Genomic DNA, 18,839 nt, shown 5'->3' with positions numbered 1-18,839 from the left:
AATCACTATTATTGTCTGTGGAGAGAGAATACATTCTTCTAAATTAGATACTTCCTGCTACATTGCACCAATAGACTAAATGTGTTCATATTTCCTGCGAGGTTAAGGGCCACAAACTAGTTACAAAAAAACTAAAGCCAAGAAGAACATTAAAAATAAGGCCATTTCTAAAGGCTTATAACCACGTCCTAAGGTTGGCTATGGGTATATTATGGTGGTCTTATGTTACAAAATATGTTACAAATTCTTGTCCTATGCAAAAAAAAACTTACAAAAAGAACTGTGTACGCAACCCTAGACTCCTATGAAATAACTATGTGTATGTAATAAACGGGAACAGCCTGCTAGTACTAAATAAGTGTTTCACACCCACAACAAAATTGCATCAATGTAAAAATGAGTGCAGTGGTGTTTAGAAAAACAAACAAATGATAATTCTCCAGCACTTGTCCTGTGCACATTACTATATGGGTTAAAGTGACATTAAAGCGGAGTTCCGGCCTATTTTGCAACTTTAGTGATTCCTGGAGTGCTCGCTATGCTGATGAACAATTGGGCATTTTTAATTTTTTTCGGGGGTCCCTTACCTTATTTTCAGGGCATTTTTGATTGTACTTCCCCCTTCTCCCCCCTCTGTGGCCCGCGACATCACTTCAGCCTTTGCATTGCATCCTGGGAGCTGTTTGTCATCACTCCCTGGAGGCTGGAATCAGGAAGAACTCCCAGAACACTCCCTGGAATCAGGAAGGACACAGCAGATTACACTGTGGCTTCAGATGCCCATATCCAAGATGGCCGCGCTCAGACAGCGTTTTTAAAAGTAAGATTTTGACTGAAATCCAATACTGTACACCTTGTAAGTATGAGAATAGCGGTTCTGTAAAGGGCGATGGATTAGTATTATAGGGGTATTTTTAGTTAAAAAAGGCATTTGAGCCCAGAACTCCGCTTTAAGGCCCCTTTCACACTTGTGCGACTTGGGATTGCAAAGCCACGACAAGTAGTACCCCATGATTTCCAATGAGTACCATTCATATTTGTGCGACTTCAAAGTATTGCATATCAAATTGTTAATTACAACCAAACATAACGTGTCACAGTGTAAAGACTAAATAAACGGATGGTGCATTAGGGTGCACTTTTGAAAGAAAATATATATATATAAAGTGAGGTAAATAAAGTCCAATTCAAACAAAAGTTCATGTGTATTGTGAATAGAATGAACTCCTTGGTGACAAATCCACAGCAATTAGGGTGCAAGTGTCTTATATCTGGATTTGTGTTATCTTTACTCCCTTACACCTTATTTCTCTGGTAAGGAGCCAATCCGGATATGGTGGTGGGATCACTTGCACCCTAATTGCTGTGGATTTGTCACCAAGGAGTTCATTCTATTCACAATACACATGAACTTTTGTTTGGATTGGACTTTATTTACCTCACTTTATATATATATATATTAGTGCTGTCAAAATTAGCGCGTTAATAACGCATTAACTCAGATTCATTTTAACGGCGATAATTTTTTTAACGCGCGATTAATGCAGCGCGCATCACCTGTTTGCTGTTTGACCCGTGGCCTACGACGTCCAGACAAAGCTACGCAAGTTAGCCTGGCGGCACACCCCCTCATCGCTCCAAGCAAGCATCGGACGCCAGGAACCACGAGGAAGAGCGGAGACTGATGACAGCACGAGAGCGGACAGCGGAAGCAGACGCACTGACCTACAGATCGGCAGAAAGGTACATAATAAAGCATTCACCACACAGGGGTGAAGAAATGGCTTTTAGCCATCGGAGCACTGTTTCCACTTATATGCGGTACTGAACCGACGTTTATATAATAACGGCAATACAGCCATATTCTGCTGTCCCAACCAAGGAAATCTTGAGCGGTAGTTCTTACAGCCCTGCTTTCAATACTTAGATAAAACCACCCCTAAACGATTTCCTCGGAGCAACTCAATAAGAACAACTGCCCATACACAGTCACCAATTAAAATCGACGACCGATTGCCCAAAAGGAGCCCCTTCAAGAACATTTACGGCTATTAAAGCATGTTGTGATTAATATATGTATATCACTTGAAGTATATGCCGGCCGGTTATCTGTCACTTTATGTTATGTCTGTCTTGTTTCCTATTAATGCACTGATTGTATTCACTAACAACCTTATCTTGCACGGGTGTTACTAAACCCCAATATATTTAATTTATCAATAAACTGTCTATGTTACACACTAATAGCCTCAAACATTACTGCTGACTAAATTGACCCTCTTTCTTCTGTGGTCTATACAGAAAGAAACACTTCATGAAGTTCATATATATTGACCCGTGGCCTAGCCCGTAGTTGGAGAGATAAAGATGCAGCAGCAAACAGAAATGGAAAAAGAAAGGGGTCTTCTGAACGGAAAATTTATATACAAAACGAGGTCTGATGGTTCTGTCGACAAGACAAAAGTTATCTGCAGTTATTGTCGATGTGAATTAAGTTATCACCGCAGCACGTCGAGTTTAAAATATCACTTGATGGCGAAGCATACAACTGACACGGAGAGCCCCCCTCCCCCTCGTCAAAGGCAGACCACAATGGATCAAAGTTTGCAGCGGAGATCGATGGATAAGTCCACAACTAATAGACTCACCTCAACTATAGCTAAATGGGTGGCTACAGCATGTAGACCAGTTAATGTGGTCGAGGACGAGGGTCTACTTGAAATTATTCGCATCGCATCTAACGATTCTACATACGAACTACCTTCAAGAGCCACCATTACAACCAAGATTCACAACTTATATGAAGAGGAGAAAGCTAAAGTTCAGGAGGCATTGAGACAGACAAACACGGTTGCGCTCACCGGAGATTATTGGACTTCCCTCAGTAACCATAGCTACCTAGGCGTCACAGCACATTATTTTGACGCGCACTGGAAACTTCAGTCTCACGCTTTGACCGTTATGAAGACAGAAGATAGACACTATGCTGACGTTTGCGCTGAGCACTTTCTTCAAGTAGCCAGACAGTGGAACATTGAACTCAAAATTAAAATAGTGACCACTGATAGTGCACGCAACATGATTGCAGCGGCCAGGCAGCTCCCGTTCGAGCTTATGCCTTGCATTGCACACAGCCTCCACCGAGCCATCACAGTTTCTCTCCAAAACAGCCCGTTTGATGGCGCCTTGGCAAAATGCAGGAAGTTAGTGGGTCATTTCAAGCATAGCCCTGCTAACGCAGCCGAGCTTGAACAGCAGCAAGTCAAACATCTTCAAAAGAAAGAGTCACTCGTACAGGAGGTGTCTACTAGGTGGAACAGCACCCTAGAAATGATAAAGCGTGTTGAGAGAAATCAAGAACCATTGAGAGATGCACTGGGCCTACATGCAGGCAACATCAACATGCCAACTGCAGCTGAATTTGATAAACTGAAGAGGTTGGAGACTGTGCTGGAACACTGCAGGTAATTTATTGATACTCTTATTATTATTATATTTGTGTGTGTGTGTGTGTGTGTGTGTGCGCGTGCGTGTGTTAAGAGTGAGAGATTGAAAGTGAGTGAGAGATTCATTATGTCTAACTAAAGTGCTTTTCTCTATTATTCCAGGTATGTGAGTGAACTTTTAGGAGGAGAGAAATTTGTTTCTTGCTCAGTTGTGCTGCCCGCGTTGTGTCATCTATCACGTGTGATGGAGGTCTCAGAAGATGACCCAGCCTACATGATTAAGTTTAAGGAAACTTTCACAACTGACATGGACAAACGGAAGGAAAAAACCAACACCACATGGCTGAGGGTTGCATCAGCACTGGACCCTAGGTTTAAGGACCTCAAATGTCTGAGCAGGGCTGACAGAGCTGAGGTGTGGAGTTCAGTCTGTGCCTTGCTCAAGAGGGAGGGGCTTGCACAGCCAGATAAACCAGTGACACTGACAACTGAACCACCTAAGAAGATAACATGTCTCATGTCTGTGCCAGAATCTTCATCTGATGATGATGAAGAGGACTGTATTGAGAAATGTGTGGAGCGCTACAAGGCAGAGCCCTCTATTGCCATAGAGGACTGTCCCCTGCAGTGGTGGTCCAATCATGAAGGGGCACACAGTGAGATGGCCTACCTTGCACGCATATACTTATCAACACCTGCCACATCCGTACCTTGTGAAAGATTGTTTTCACTCTCAGGACATGTTGTTCAGAAAAAGCGAGCTGCCCTGTCATCTGAAAATGTAAACAGGCTCGTCTGTTTGAGCAACTGGCTCAGTGCAAAGAAAGAGAAATAATCTGTGAGGAACCTGTGGGTTTTTTATATTCTTTTTCCCACCTGTTTGATAGACATGAACACGTTCTTTGTAAAACATGTCAATGTTCTTTATGCTCTGTTTAGGGTGATTTCAGTAATAATAAATGTACATTTAGGTTAGCATGTTTACAAGAAGTGAGCTGCCCTATCGTGCAAAAATGTAAGGTTTGTGTAAGTAAATTGAGTAAAGAAAGAGAAGTAATGGGAACCGTTTATTTCTATGTTGTTGTTTTTTCATGTGTATAATAGACATGAACAAGTTCTTTGATAAACATATGACTTTTGATACTATGGTCCCTTTGATAGATGTCCAGTCTTCATCCTATGTTAAGTATGGTTTCACTAATAATAAACATGCATTTGCATAAAGCGTCTATTTGTCCACTCCCATGTTGATTAATGTATTCAAAACTTGAAAAGTATTAATTTAAGGTACATTTAGAACTGATACAAATGTGCGATTAATCGCGAGTTAACTCATGACAATCATGCGATTAATCGCGATTAAATATTTTAATCGATTGACAGCCCTAATATATATATATATATATATATTCTTTCAAAAGTGCACCCTGATGCACCATCCGTTTATTTAGTCTTTACACTGTGACACGTTATGTTTGGTTGTAATTAACAATTTGATATACGTTACCACTGGTTTGTATGATTTCAAATCACATTTTGGTTTATCCCTTTAGGGAATACTCCATAAGAGTTTAGCGCACCTTTTTTCCCCCACTGTCACTATATACTTTTTCAGGTTGCAGCTTTACCATATTGTATCCAGCGCACTTTTCACATAACACTACTTCAAAGTATTCCCTGCACTCCTTTGGTCCGACTTTGATGCGACTTAAGGTCCATAGACCTCAAGATTACACAGGCATTGCTTCAAATCCAGTCAAAATCGTGTCACTTTCAGGTCGCCACCGGCGCTCCTGGCTGCTCCCTACTGTCTAGTGCCCCCAAGGCAAGCAGTTTGCTATGGGGCAGCTGAGTAAGCTCACACCCAAACCACTGTTCCGTGTGTCCTTTAACACACAGAGCATGGCTCAGCCCCTGCCCCGCTCTCTTCTCATTGGCTCACTGGCTGTGATTGACAGTGGAGGGAGCCAGTGACTACCGGTGCTGTATTAGCCAAAAAGGAGTGAGAGACCCGGGAGAGCTGAGGCTTTCCTGCATATCGCTGGATCACGATGGGGCTCAGGTAAGTTTTAGGGGGGGCTGGGGGTGTTACTGCACACAGAAGGTTTTTTTACATAAGAAAAACAAATATGAGAGCTCTTTTACTTGCCAAATGATTTGTATTTCTGTCCATCCACACCTACCTCAAAGCACAGCCAGTTATGGCAGGGCAGAAGATTTGATTTTTCTTGGTTGTAGTTGGGTAACGTCTACACGTCACCTTACCAACAATCTGTTCAGGGTTGTTTCGGAGATATTAAAGTGATTCTAAATCTTCGTGTTAAGTTAAAATAATAAACATATTACATTTACCTGTTCTGTGCAATGGTATTACACAGAGCAGTCTCCTACCTCCTCTTCTGAGGTCCCCCACCAGCGCTCTCGGCTCCTGCTCTCCTAGTTGTAGATTAAGCTGTGTGCTATTGGGCCACACATGCAGGTGCTCTCCTGAGCCTTGCCTTTTGCATTCATAGACACACACAGCTTGGCTCAGCCCCGCCCCCCGCTCCCTCCTCATAGGATTTGACTAACTGCAGCAGGAAAGAATGTGAATGCGGAAAGAGAGGAGACCAGGGCTGCCGGCAGGGACAGCGCTGGATTGTGACGAGAGATGACAGGTGTTTGGGGGGAGGGATGCACAGACTTTGGAAGGTTTTTTTACCTTAACCCCTTGGAGCCAGCAGCTCCTGGTCCTTTAAGGGGTTTAGGGTGCCAGGAGGCAGTGTTTTTGATCATGTGACCACCGTGATTGGCTGTCACATGATCAGAAATCTCCCCAATCGCAAGCTGTGATCATGAGCTATCGTTGGACACCATTAATTGTCTCAGCAAACCTGCATTCCACCAATTCACGCAAATATGCGGCTGCTCGGCGCCAAGGCCCACTCACCGAGAGGCCGCATATTTGCATGCAGCCAGCGCCAAATGGTTAAAGTCACATCAATAAAATCCTATGATGCTCTCTTTTTTAGGGCAGAAGTACATGCAGTGTGGTTTGTTATGTTTAATATCAATGCTAAGTACCTTATGCTAAGTAGAATAAGTTCACTTTCTTGCAGTCACATTGTCTCCTCTCCATGCCTTAAAGAGACGGGAACAATTTTTTTATGAGATTTACAAGCACTTTGTTGTAGAGAATGCATTAAGGTAAAAACCCTTTTGCGTTTAGATCCACTTTAACCACTTAAGCCCCGGAGGATTTGGCTGCTAAAAGACCAGGGGGTATTTTGCGATTCGGCACTGCGTGACTTTAACGGACAATTGCGCGGTCGTGCGAATTTGACGTCCTTTTTTTTCCACAAACAGAGCTTTCTTTTGGTGGTATTTGATCACCTGTGCGATTTTTTGATCACGCGCTATAAACAAAAAAAGAGCGTCAATTTTGCAAAAATAACAATATTTTCTCTATCGCTCATTGACAGACGTAGTCCTCGGTGATTCAACACCCTCGGGTTATGCTGCCCTCTACAGGAGTAGGACTAGACAGGAAAGAAAACGTTCTGGCCACACCCTAGGGGCAGTCCCAGAGGGTATATCCTCTCACTTCCTGCTCTAGCAAATCAGTTTTTTTCTGTCTAGTTAGGAGTAAGGACCTAGATACCTTGCTGGGATCTTCGGTCCTGGCAGGATTTTTTTCTTAGAAAAGATTTTTTAGACAGCTTTTTTTCTCCAGTGTTCTTGTGAGATCTTCAAGCAAGAAAGCTGAACTGGGCGACGGGCTGGATGTTGAGATCCAGTGGTCACCCCAGTTCAGCCTACGAGCGCGTGCAGGCCATAGCTCCGCGCTGGGTCGGCCACGACATAGTCCCACTGGACGGGGACTGACCCTGCGAGTTAAACGTCTCGCTGAAACTCCAAAGACCATGAGTCACGGCGTCCGTATTGGTCGACAGCCCTCCTATCTCGGTGGAGAGGGGTACTGTCAGGAGTTGGCGCCCGCCTGGTTCCGGTATGGTGAGTAGTATGTTCCCCCTTTCCCCCTGACGGGTCTTGTGGTGAACGCGGGCCCCTCTCTGTAATGGTAAGGATGGGTTCCCCTCTATCCTATAACATGTCACAGATCCCCCTAATTGAGTGTGATTTTTGTGTACAAGAAGCCAGGAGGCTTGGTTTGGGAGCTGACAATCTAATTGTAAAAATGTGAAAATGATTGTAGTCAGTGGCAGTACTAGAACTTTACTGTGATAGTATAAGGTATCCCACCTGTCAGAAGCCACAGGGCGATGTCTATACATGTATACTGCATTCCAGATCATTCCTCCAGCTAAGCAGATGCCTCCCGACGGCCACGGACCGCATACGGCCCGCCAGGGTCCGGTACCGCCGACCACCATGAGGGTGAAGGGTTGTGAGGCCGAGATCCTTCTGCAGACATGCCGCTATCTGTGCAGGCCGCCGCCATTGTCTGGTAGATCGCACGAGGCCGCCATTTTGGTGTAGCCTCGTGTCTCCAGCATGGGGGCGGCCATGTTTGAGGTGACTCAAACACCTCATGGAGCCAGGGGGAGGCGCCGGCAGGCGTATTAAGGGGCGGAGCCACCTCCTTTACCCAGGAAATAGGGCCAAAGACTTCCTGTCTGTAACAAGACAAGCACTGAGCAAGCTGATGAAAACTTCTGTGCATCAGGGATGAGCCTTGGGGTCTCTCTCTCTCTCTCGGGTCCAAAAAGGCAGGTAACACTGAGGGGCGCTGTTGCGACTGGGACACACAAAAAAAAAAAAAAAAGTTTTTTACTTTGTCATTTTTTGTCGCTGGCAAGTGTCTTGTATAATCATTGACCCTGCCGCATAGGTATCCCCACCTGATCCCCTCAAGGTGGCCACAGGACCCTCCAGTACCCCACTTGTTTTTAATGCATTATCGACAGTTTTGGAGTCTTTGGTATCCCGGGTGGAGGTGGCCAGTCAGGGACGGGGGTCAAGAAGCGACCCCCGCCTACCCCTATTGTTTATCAGATACTTCAGGGGCTGTTGTCTCAGGTAATATCTCCTCAGCAGTGAGGAGCACGTTTCTGCCTCCGCCATAGCACAAGAGTGGTGGATGCACTAGTTGTGTCCGTCCGGGAAACCTTTAGTCTTGAGGTTACACCGGCAGAGGTAGCTGAGACTGAGATTCCTTTTTGGTACTTGTTAGCCTACCAAAAGGGCGAAGGATTTTCCTTTACCCAAATGGGGTCGTTTTGAAACGAACCCCTGTTATTTCCAAACGCATGGCTAGGTGCTATCCGTTTAAGGAATTCCTCTTTATAGGATAGACGGTACCACCTGCTGTCTTGCGACAGACTGTTAGGATAAAAGGACCTCATAACTAACGAGGACCTTCCTTTTCTGTTCATAAAGAGTTGTTCGTTCCGCGAGGGCGGGCGATAAGGCGAAACCCTCCAAAGCCCCTTTAGAGGGGTTTCAAAGGGCGCTGGTCGGCTAAACAAAAAGTCCGGCTCAACCAAGCCTGAAGATACAGCCTGATGCGCCCCTACCCATCTCTGGGGTGGGGGGGATGTCTTCACCGGTTTCTGGAGGACACAGGATCGAGTTTTGATCACTTCCACCGGTGCGATTCTTCCCTTCTAACATTGAACGGTTTCAGGGGTTCTATTCGAACCTATTCACAATGCCAAGGAAAAAGGGCAAGGTGCGTCCAAATCTGGACTTGGGAAGAAATAGAGTCCATCCGTACAGTGGTGGCCTCCCTGCATCAGGGGGATTTCCTGGCGTCCATAGACATTTAGGAGGCCTATCTTTATATCCCCATCATCGCAGGACATCAGCGTTTTTTCGCTTTCCCAAAGATCATCCCTGGTTCCCACCAGGAGACTGAACTATCTGGGCCTAAGGTTGGATACATCCTGGGCAAGAGAGTTTCTCCTTGCGGAGAAACTCCAGAAGGTTCAGTCAACGATTCGGATATTGCTGTCCGTCAATTGGCTGGGACTGATGGTGGCCTTCTTAGAGGCAGTACCGTATACCCAGTCTCCTACCCGAATTCTCCTGAAGGAGATTCTTTTTTAATGGAATCAGAATTCCGATTCCCTGGACAATCGGATCCGGTTGAGCGAGCGGACCAGGAAGTCTCCGATGCTCAACCAGGGGAAGTCATTTCTTCCGATAGTATCCAGATTACCAATAAGGGTATCGGAACTGAGAGCGATCAGATTTTGTCTGATTTACTGGATCGAGCAGCTCTAGAGCAGCCCGATTCAGATCCAATCGCATATGGCCTCTTCATCCAGAGGTTTTTCACTAGCTGTCCCTTCATTGGGACATCCTGGATGTGGATCTGTTGGCACCTTGGCTTAACAGGAAGGTGCAGAGGTTTGTAGCTCGCGCCGCGATCCTCTAGCGGACGCAGCAGAAACGCTGATCGCCCCGTGGGGGCAGTATCAGCTACGGCATGCCTTCCATCCTCTCAAGTTGCTGCGGGAACTTCTTCGCAGGATAGAGGTGGAGGGAATTCCAGTTATTCTGGAAATTCCGGACTGACCTCGTCGAGCCTGGTACGCCGACTTGGTGAGGCTAGTCGCGGACGCTCCTTGGAGACTTCCTCTCAGGGAGGATTTGCGGTCTCAGGGACCGATCTTCCATCTTGCTTTACAGTCGCTGGCTTAATGGCCTGGCCATTGAGACCCAGGTACTGAAGGACAAGGGAGTGTCAGCTTCAGTTATTCCTACCTCCAGTTAAAGCAAGAAAAGCGACTTCCAGCACATGGAAGTCTTATATTGCATGGTGTGAATCTATTGGATTTCCCCCACATACCTATTCGGTGACCCGAATTTTGGTCTGTCTGCAACAAGGGGTTGAGCAGAAACTATCCTTGAGCACGATCAAGGGTCAGGTTTTCGGCGTTAGCAATCTTCTTTCAAGAAACCTTTGGCTAATCATTCCTTGGTGCGGAATTTCATCCAGGGGGTGCGACATCTGGCTCCGCCAGTGCGCACACCCTTACCGCCTGGGATCTTAATTTAGTGTGGTCGGTTCTTCAGAAACTTCTCTTTGAAGATATTAGGGAGATTCCCTTGCTTACATTATCCCAGAAGGTGGCCTTCTTGGAGGCCATTACTTCTGCACGCAGGGTGTCAGAACTGGCCGCATTATCTTGTCGTTCCCCATATCTAGTGGTTCATAGGGATAAGGTGGTTCTTCTTCCGAATCCATCCTTCCTTCCTAAAGTGGTTTTCAGAGTTTTTCATCTGAATAAAAGTATTGTGTTACCTTCCCCGTGTCCTAAGACTAGCCATCCTTGGGAGTTTGCATTACATTCCTTGGATGGGGTTCAGAAGGATACACTTTACTACGAACTTGTTTTCGTAAGACGGACTCACTTTTTGTGATCACGGATAGCCCTTGAAGGGGGTTGCCTGTGTCTGCCGCGACCATATCTACATGGATCAGTCAGACGGTGGTACAGGCTTATTCTTGAGGAGACCGGTGGTCTACCTCGGGGGTTTTTTTCTGTTGAAAAATTTCTGTTGAGTCTCATCATTGAGGATGAGCATTGTAAACTTCTAGTTGGCACCGGTTGGGCCTTCTAGATTGGATTTGATTTCCATTTTCCCACTCCTCATTTGTAGTACTGCTTTGGGACGTCCCGAGGGTGTTGAATCACCGAGGACTACGTCTGTCAATGAGCGATAGAGAAAAATGGATTTTTGTAAAATCTTACCGTAAAATCCTTTTCTCTTAGCTCATTGACAGACGTAGTACCCGCCCCTCTGTTTTTGAGTTGGGTTGGGTTAAATTCTCTAAACACTGCTTTGTGACATAACTGATTTGCTAGAGCAGGAAGTGAGAGGATATACCCTCTGGGACTGCCCCTAGGGTGTGGCCAGAACGTTTTCTTTCCTGTCTAGTCCTACTCCTGTAGAGGGCAGCATAACCCGAGGGTGTTGAATCACCGAGGACTACGTCTGTCAATGAGCTAAGAGAAAAGGATTTTACGGTAAGATTTTACAAAAATCAATTTTTTCACATTTTTTTTATATGAAATTCCCAAAAAAAAAAAAAGAAAATCAAAATTTTTTAACATTTTCGGCCAATTTGTTTTATGCTACATATGTTTGGTAAAAAAAATTGCAAAAAGCGTATTTTGATTGGTTTGCGCAAAAGTTATCGTGTTTACTAACAAAGGGAAAGATTTTTGTCATTTTTGTTGTTTTTTTTTTTTTTACGCGTAATGGCGGCGATCTGCGATTTTTTTTTGGGGGTACTGCGACATTGGGGCGGACAGATTGGACCCTTGACTGACATTTTTGACACTTTTGGGGTTACCAGTGACATTTCTACAGTAATAAGTGCTATATATATTCACTGTTACTGTAAAAATACACTGGCAGTGAAGGGGTTAACTTTATTTGAGAGGGAGGGGCTGTGTGTGTCCCTAGGGGCGTGATTCTAACTGTGATTGGCTGTGGCTTGAGGTGTAGTTACACTGATCAACGGTTCTACATAGTAGAACAGTATGATCAGTGTCTCTACACAGGGAGAACTGACAGGCAGCTTGTTTACACAAGCTGCCTGCCTTTCTCCCTCTCCCCCGACGATCGCAGAGTGACCGGCGGACATCGGGTCCGCCGGTCACACGCGCGGGGCGGTGCGTGACCGCACGGGAGCGCTCCGGCGGCGGCGCGCGCTCGCTCGCTCCCCAGACCCTCCCAGGCTAGTGACGTACCGATATGTCACTCTGCCTGTGAGGGGCTGACCACCGCAGTATATGTTCGTGCGGCGGTCGGCAAGCGGTTAAAGAGGTTGTAAACCCCCGTGAAAAAAAAAAAAAAACCTGCAACACAAGGGCATAGTGAGCTAGTATGCATCGCATCCTAGCTCATTATGAAATATTTACCTTAGAACTAAGCCCTGCAGCAGGGCCCACACATCGCTGACACAGCTGACATCTTTCCCGGTGTTAATTCCGGGTTTGCGGGCTCCGGCACTGTGATTGGCCTGGGCCGTGATGACGTCACTCCCGCACATGAGCGCAGGAGCCGCCGGTCACGGCACAGGTCCTGAAGAAACCGCACGGAAGGCCGTTCCTTCAGAGCACATGCACCAATGACATAATCGGTGTGGTATACAGTAAATATCTCCTAAACGGTGCTCCACCAAATTTAGGAGAGATTTACAGTATCTATAGGTAAGCCTTATTTTAGGCTTACCTATATGTACAAACAAACAAGTACCTATAGTGGCTGGAGCTGCGATGACGTCACTCCCCAACACGTGCGCGGGAGCCGCCAGTTACTGCACAGGGCTCGGAAGAAACGGCACGGGCAGCCGTTCCTTCAGAGCGCATGCGTCAATGACGTCATTGGCGGCGTATATAGTAAATATTTCCTAAACTGTGCAAGTTTAAGAGATATTTACAGTACCTATAGTTAAGCTCTATTATAGGGAAGTTTACTTCCTCTTTAATGTTTGTAGACCACCACTATGTCAGGATTTTGGATACTGTTCTTGCTAGGAATGACAAATGGGGGAAGCATGGATGAGATATTTTCCTTTAGATCTAGGTCGGTAAAGTTGTTATCCAGATTGAGTTCCAGTTTTTGGCAAATGAGAGTTGTTTTGATCAAGTACATGATATGGACAGGTTATGTCTAAACCAATCAATTATTGTTAAATTGCTCTTTATTTTAATGACAAGTATTATTAACATTAGTGGCAGTAACCTAACAAGAAATATAAAAAAAAGGTCTACTTTTACCACTGTGCTTAAAACGTATTTCTGGTTGGTTTCTTGCCTTACTGTATCTTTAAAATGTATTATTATATGGGCCTATATGGACAGTTTTTTTTTTTTTTTGTCTGTTAATGTGATGTAATGTGACTTTTAAAAATAAATCCAGTTACTATCTCTATGCATAGGGAGTGCCAACAGTTTCCATTACACAAAACAGGGAAGAAGCCCAGTGATTGATGGCGTTGATGACGCAAAAGAACTAAGAAATACTCGGCAAGCCTGTGCACTATTAGGTAATGTGCATTTTTAAAGCTCTTACTTCAGCTGGCATGCTGCTTGTTTTTATTTTTTTTGATGAACTGTAAAATGATGTTGAACTGTGCTCTGCATTTGTTTGCAGGTATTGGTGACCAGTACCAGTTGGGAATATTTCGAATTTTAGCTTCTATACTTCACTTTGGAAATGTGGAATTTAAATCTCGAGATGCAGACAGTTGTTCAATTCCTGTAAGTGTAACATATACCAGTGTCATTTTTTCCAAATGTACCAGACTTTCCTAATATTAGAACCTGCTCTACCTATTAGCGTCCGTCTTTTATAGTGCCTCCCCTTTGCATAGTGTCCCCAAAATATTCTGTACGTATTCTAACTTAATGAAAGTTATTTACGTAGGGTGAACCAATGTCGCCTGCAGCCCTATTCAGGTCTGGCTTAGGGTCCCTAAAAAGCAACCATTCGTTATAAGCCTGTGGAAAGAGTGTGCATATTCTGCCCATATCTTGGGTTTTCCAGGGCCTCCAGCAGTGCTTACGGAGGTACTGTAAATTTGTGATCGACCGATATGGATTTTTCGTTACCGATATTGGCCCATATTTTTGTACATTTAAAAAAAAATTTTTTCATTTTTCATTTTTGACAGGTACTTTTGTGGAGGGATCTGGAGGTCTAAAATACCCTAAACCCCTTCTCTGCACTTAAAGTTTGGCTGTTTTGAATGCTGTAATTTCTTTGAATCTGCTGCCAGACAGCACCCGGAAGTGGTCACTCATGACATCACTTCTGGGTTTTTGCATTGAGACCCGATCATAGCTGAATTCGGCTTTGATCGGGCCTTCGGTGGCCGTGCAGGCTGGTTGCCCGGGTCTCCCGGTGGGACGGGAGACCCGGGCGAGCCGCTGAAGGTTTTTTTTCTCTAAAATAACAAACATGTTATACTTACCTGCTCTGTGCAGTGGTTTTGCACAGAGCAGCCTGGATCCTCCTCTTTTAGGGTCCCACGCCGGGGCTCTCCTGGTCCCTCCCTTCTGCCGAGTGCCCCTACAGAAAACAGCTTTTTATGGGGGTCACCCGAGCTGAGCCACTGCTCTGTGTGGCCATTCAGACACAGAGCTCCAGCTCGGCCAATGGCGCCCCACTGCTGCCAAAAGCCAAACAGGAGTGCAAGTCCATGGAGAGGCAAGGCTCTCGTGGACAACACTGGATCGAGAGGGGGCTCAGGTAAGTATTATGGGGATCTGGGGGGCCGCTTTTTAACCACTTTAAAGTTGAATTCCAGCTAAAGCTTATCTAGCCTTAAAAATGCTCCCTCCCCCCTCCTAACACCTATACTTACTAGCCTGGTTAAAAAAGGATGCTTATACTTACCTATTTGCAGTCCATTCCAGTGCAGTCACATGATCTGACTCCCATGTATCAGCCAGCGGTGGCTACAGGAGTGAGGAGGGATTGCCAACAATGGCTGCACCATGGGAGCCTATGAGTAATGTCATTGCTCCTGGCTTTCCCAGCCGCTGTCGAGCACTCTCTCTATTCGGCGGCTGCAGGGAATCGCGTGACTGTACCGGAGTAGGCTTAAATACAGTAGGCAAGTATATACATCTTTTTTAAATGGGTTAGTATATGTTATTAACAGGTTAGTATAAAAGCATAAAAGGATGCAGCCCTCCTCTGTGTTTTTGTTTCAGTTCTAGACAAGACTGTAAACGGAAGTGCGCCTGCTCACATATGCTTGCCTACAGACTGAAATAAAGCTTTTGTTCAAATCTTCCTGAAAAACTGACAGGTGGATCTGATTGGACCTTCCTTGTGAAAGGGGCCTAAAATACCATATTCTCTGTATTGCTGTTAGTTTTGCCACATTTTTGGGAGTATCCTTTATTATTCTAAACTGTTCCTTTGTGGATTGCAGATTTAGTGTAAGATAATAATTACTAATTCTTAAAGTGACATTTTACTTATGTTGCAGCCAAAGCATGAACCTCTGATTATATTTTGTGATCTAATGGGAGTGGACTATGAAGAGATGTCACACTGGCTCTGCCATCGAAAGCTTGTAACGGCCACCGAGACCTTTATCAAACCACTCAACCGACTGCAAGCTACCAATGCTAGAGATGCCCTGTCCAAACACATCTATGCGAACCTCTTTAACTGGATTGTGTGTCATGTCAACAAAGCCCTACTGTCATCTGCCAAACAGAATTCATTCATTGGAGTCCTTGATATCTACGGGTAAACACATGTTCCCTAAGAATCTACAGGCTGTTAGGTAGCTATGTCTTCCTGTGCTAGTAAAGCTGTATAAATCTGTATTCTAAGGGAGACCATAAATACAACAATATGTGCAATAGTAACAAGTCATTTGCAGGATGGTTATATTATGTGCAAGGTTCTCGCACAGCCAATGAGCGTTAGAAAATTTTGATCAATCATAGTGGAGTTTTTGCCCTGGATGTTTATTCAGTAAGGGTGCAATCAAATACGGTACAGTCTCAGTGCAGGAAGGCTTTGTATTGCAAGTTCATGGTATAAAACTAACAAAACATCTGCTTGTAGTAGCCACTAACTAACCTCATGTCAGTTTCTGACTAACAGGGTGTCCTCAACACAAACAGGCAACTCTTGTATGTTTTTAGTGTTATGTCAGTAGTTTGCCCTTTCACTCAGTAGCAGGTTCCCACAGCACAGAGAGAGAGAGAGCGCTCTGAGCACCAGTCAGGTCACATATTTAAAGGCATATTAGTAGCTTAGACTAATGATGAGATCTGGCTAATAGGAAATATGTGGAGCTAGGAATGAAGGCTTTTCTCTCCCGAAGCTCTACAAGATCTCTGGGCTCCAGGACCCAGACAGAATTTTTGGGGGATTCTAAGAAAAATAAAATGTGTTTTCTCCACATGAACCATAAACCCTAGAGCCCCTCACCATGTGCATGTGAGAAACCTAGGGGATAAATACACACCATTCTGCCACCGATGCCTCACACTATATAATGAATATAGTGCGCGCGCGTGTGTGTGTGTGTGTGTATATATATATATATATATATATATATAATAGTGCCTTGCGAAAGTATTCGGCCGCCTTGAACTTTGCGACCTTTTGCCACATTTCAGGCTTCAAACATAAAGATATAAAACTGTAATTTTTTGTGAAGAATCAACAACAAGTGGGACACAATCATGAAGTGGAACAAAATTTATTGGATATTTCAAACTTTATTAACAAATAAAAAACTGAAAAATTGGGCGTGCAAAATTATTCAGCCCCTTTACTTTCAGTGCAGCAAACTCTCTCCAGAAGTTCAGTGAGGATCTCTGAGCCCCCATTCACACTAGGGCGACTCACGAGGCGACTTGTGTCGCCCCAGGTCGCCCCAGGTCGCTTGACATGACCAAACCAATGTAAATGAATCAGTGCCGTCTTAATTGCCGCTATTAAGGTCGCTCCGACTTCAGAAAAGGGTCCTGTACTACTTTCAGGCGACCAGTGATCCGACCTGTCCCATATACTTCAATGGGAGTCGCCTCCTTATCTTAATTGAAGCGACCTGTAATCCGACTTGTCATCCGACTTTGCTAAAAAATGGCAGTGAACAAGAAAAGAGCATAATTTTCTTGCAGGCATTAGCGGTCATTTTTTTAGGCAGGCATGTCATTTTTTGGATTTCGTTTCTGGGGGGTCTAAAAAGTGTCCCTGTCAAGTTTCAGCTCTGTAGCATGTCCAGAACCCCTAAAAAAAAAACATTTTTCTTTTAATTTTTTGTAGTGTCTTTACAAGCTGTCTTTTATACTTGCAGGCATTCATCAGCGGTCATTTTTTTAGGCAGGCATGTCATTTTTTGGATTTCGTTTCTGGGGGGTCTACAAAGTGTCCCTGTCAAGTTTCAGCTCTGTAGCATGTCCAGAACCCCTAAAAAAAATCATTTTTCTTTTAATTTTTTGTAGTGTCTTACCAGCTGTCTTTTTTTCTTGCAGGCATTTAGCGGGCATTTTTTTAAGCAGGCATGTCATTTTTGGGATTTCGTTTCTGGGGGGTCTAAAAAGTGTCCCTGTCAAGTTTCAGCTCTGTAGCATGTCCAGAACCCCTAAAAAACAGCATTTTTACTATATTTTCAGGAATACGGCTTCTCTGCGGCTGGCTTTTTTTCTTGCAGGCATTTAGCGGGCATTTTTTTAGGCAGGCATGTCATTTTTTGAATTTCGTTTCTGGGGGGTCTAAAAAGTGTCCCTGTCAAGTTTCAGCTCTGTAGCATGTCCAGAACCCCTAAAAAAAAACATTTTTCTTTTAATTTTTTGTAGTGTCTTTACCAGTTGTCTTTTATACTTGCAGGCATTCATCAGCGGTCATTTTTTTAGGCAGGCATGTCATTTTTTGGATTTCGTTTCTGGGGGGTCTACAAAGTGTCCCTGTCAAGTTTCAGCTCTGTAGCATGTCCAGAACCCCTAAAAAAAATCATTTTTCTTTTAATTTTTTGTAGTGTCTTACCAGCTGTCTTTTTTTCTTGCAGGCATTTAGCGGGCATTTTTTTAGGCAGGCATGTCATTTTTTTTATTTAGTGTCTGGGGGGTCTAAAAAGTGTACCTGTCAATTTTCAGCTCTGTAGCATGTCCAGAACCCCTAAAAAAAATAATTTTTCTTTTAATTTTTTGTAGTGTCTTACCAGCTGTCTTTTTTTCTTGCAGGCATTTAGCGGGCATTTTTTTAGGCAGGCATGTCATTTTTTTTATTTAGTGTCTGGGGGGTCTAAAAAGTGTACCTGTCAATTTTCAGCTCTGTAGCATGTCCAGAACCCCTAAAAAACAGCATTTTTACTATATTTTCAGGAATACGGCTTCTCTGCGGCTGGCTTTTTTTCTTGCAGACATTTAGCGGGCATTTTTTTAGGCAGGCATGTCATTTTCTGGATTTAGTGTCTGGGGGGTCTACAAAGTGTCCCTGTCAAGTTTCAGCTATGTAGCATGTCCAGAACCCCTAAAAAAAAATCATTTTTCTTATAATTTTTTGTAGTGTCTTACCAGCTGTCTTTTTTTCTTGCAGGCATTTAGCGGGCATTTTTTTAGGCAGGCATGTCATTTTTTTTATTTAGTGTCTGGGGGGTCTAAAAAGTGTACCTGTCAATTTTCAGCTCTGTAGCATGTCCAGAACCCCTAAAAAACAGCATTTTTACTATATTTTCAGGAATACGGCTTCTCTGCGGCTGGCTTTTTTTCTTGCAGACATTTTACGGGCATTTTTTGGGTGTCTTTGGAGGCATGTGCTTCTTAAAAATTATAGGAAAAAAGCTCTTTTTTTTTTTTTACGTTTCTGGACAGACAAACAAAGCTATGTGAGACACACAACACTGCACACACGGGAAAAAGGAAATATGTAAAAAAAAAAACACAGGAAAAGGAAATT

General features: G+C 44.2%; 2 protein-coding genes across 6 annotated transcripts in view; both read left to right on the top strand.

Moving 5' to 3' along the window:
• Positions 1-18,839, top strand: part of MYO5A (myosin VA) — a 391,043-nt gene that overhangs the window by 226,972 nt on the left and 145,232 nt on the right. For all 5 annotated transcript variants that reach the window (XM_082256683.1, XM_082256682.1, XM_082256681.1 and 2 more), the window contains 3 exons: positions 13,345-13,452; positions 13,560-13,666; positions 15,406-15,671. In XM_082256683.1, coding sequence (XP_082112809.1) covers positions 13,345-13,452; positions 13,560-13,666; positions 15,406-15,671 — 481 coding nt within the window. The remainder of the gene's footprint in view (positions 1-13,344; positions 13,453-13,559; positions 13,667-15,405; positions 15,672-18,839) is intronic.
• LOC309554536 (E3 SUMO-protein ligase ZBED1-like) lies at positions 2,368-4,281 on the top strand (the record flags this gene model as incomplete). Its single annotated transcript, XM_082256281.1, has 2 exons — positions 2,368-3,464; positions 3,609-4,281. The coding sequence occupies 2 exons, from the start codon at positions 2,368-2,370 to the stop codon at positions 4,279-4,281; spliced, it is 1,770 nt and encodes a 589-aa protein (XP_082112407.1).

The sequence above is a fragment of the Pelophylax lessonae genome (assembly GCF_965119305.1).
Source record: "Pelophylax lessonae genome assembly, chromosome: 4".
NCBI classification, from domain to species: Eukaryota; Metazoa; Chordata; class Amphibia; order Anura; family Ranidae; genus Pelophylax; species Pelophylax lessonae.
Note: the sequence above shows the minus strand (reverse complement) of the source record. Positions and strands in the feature narration are given on the sequence as shown.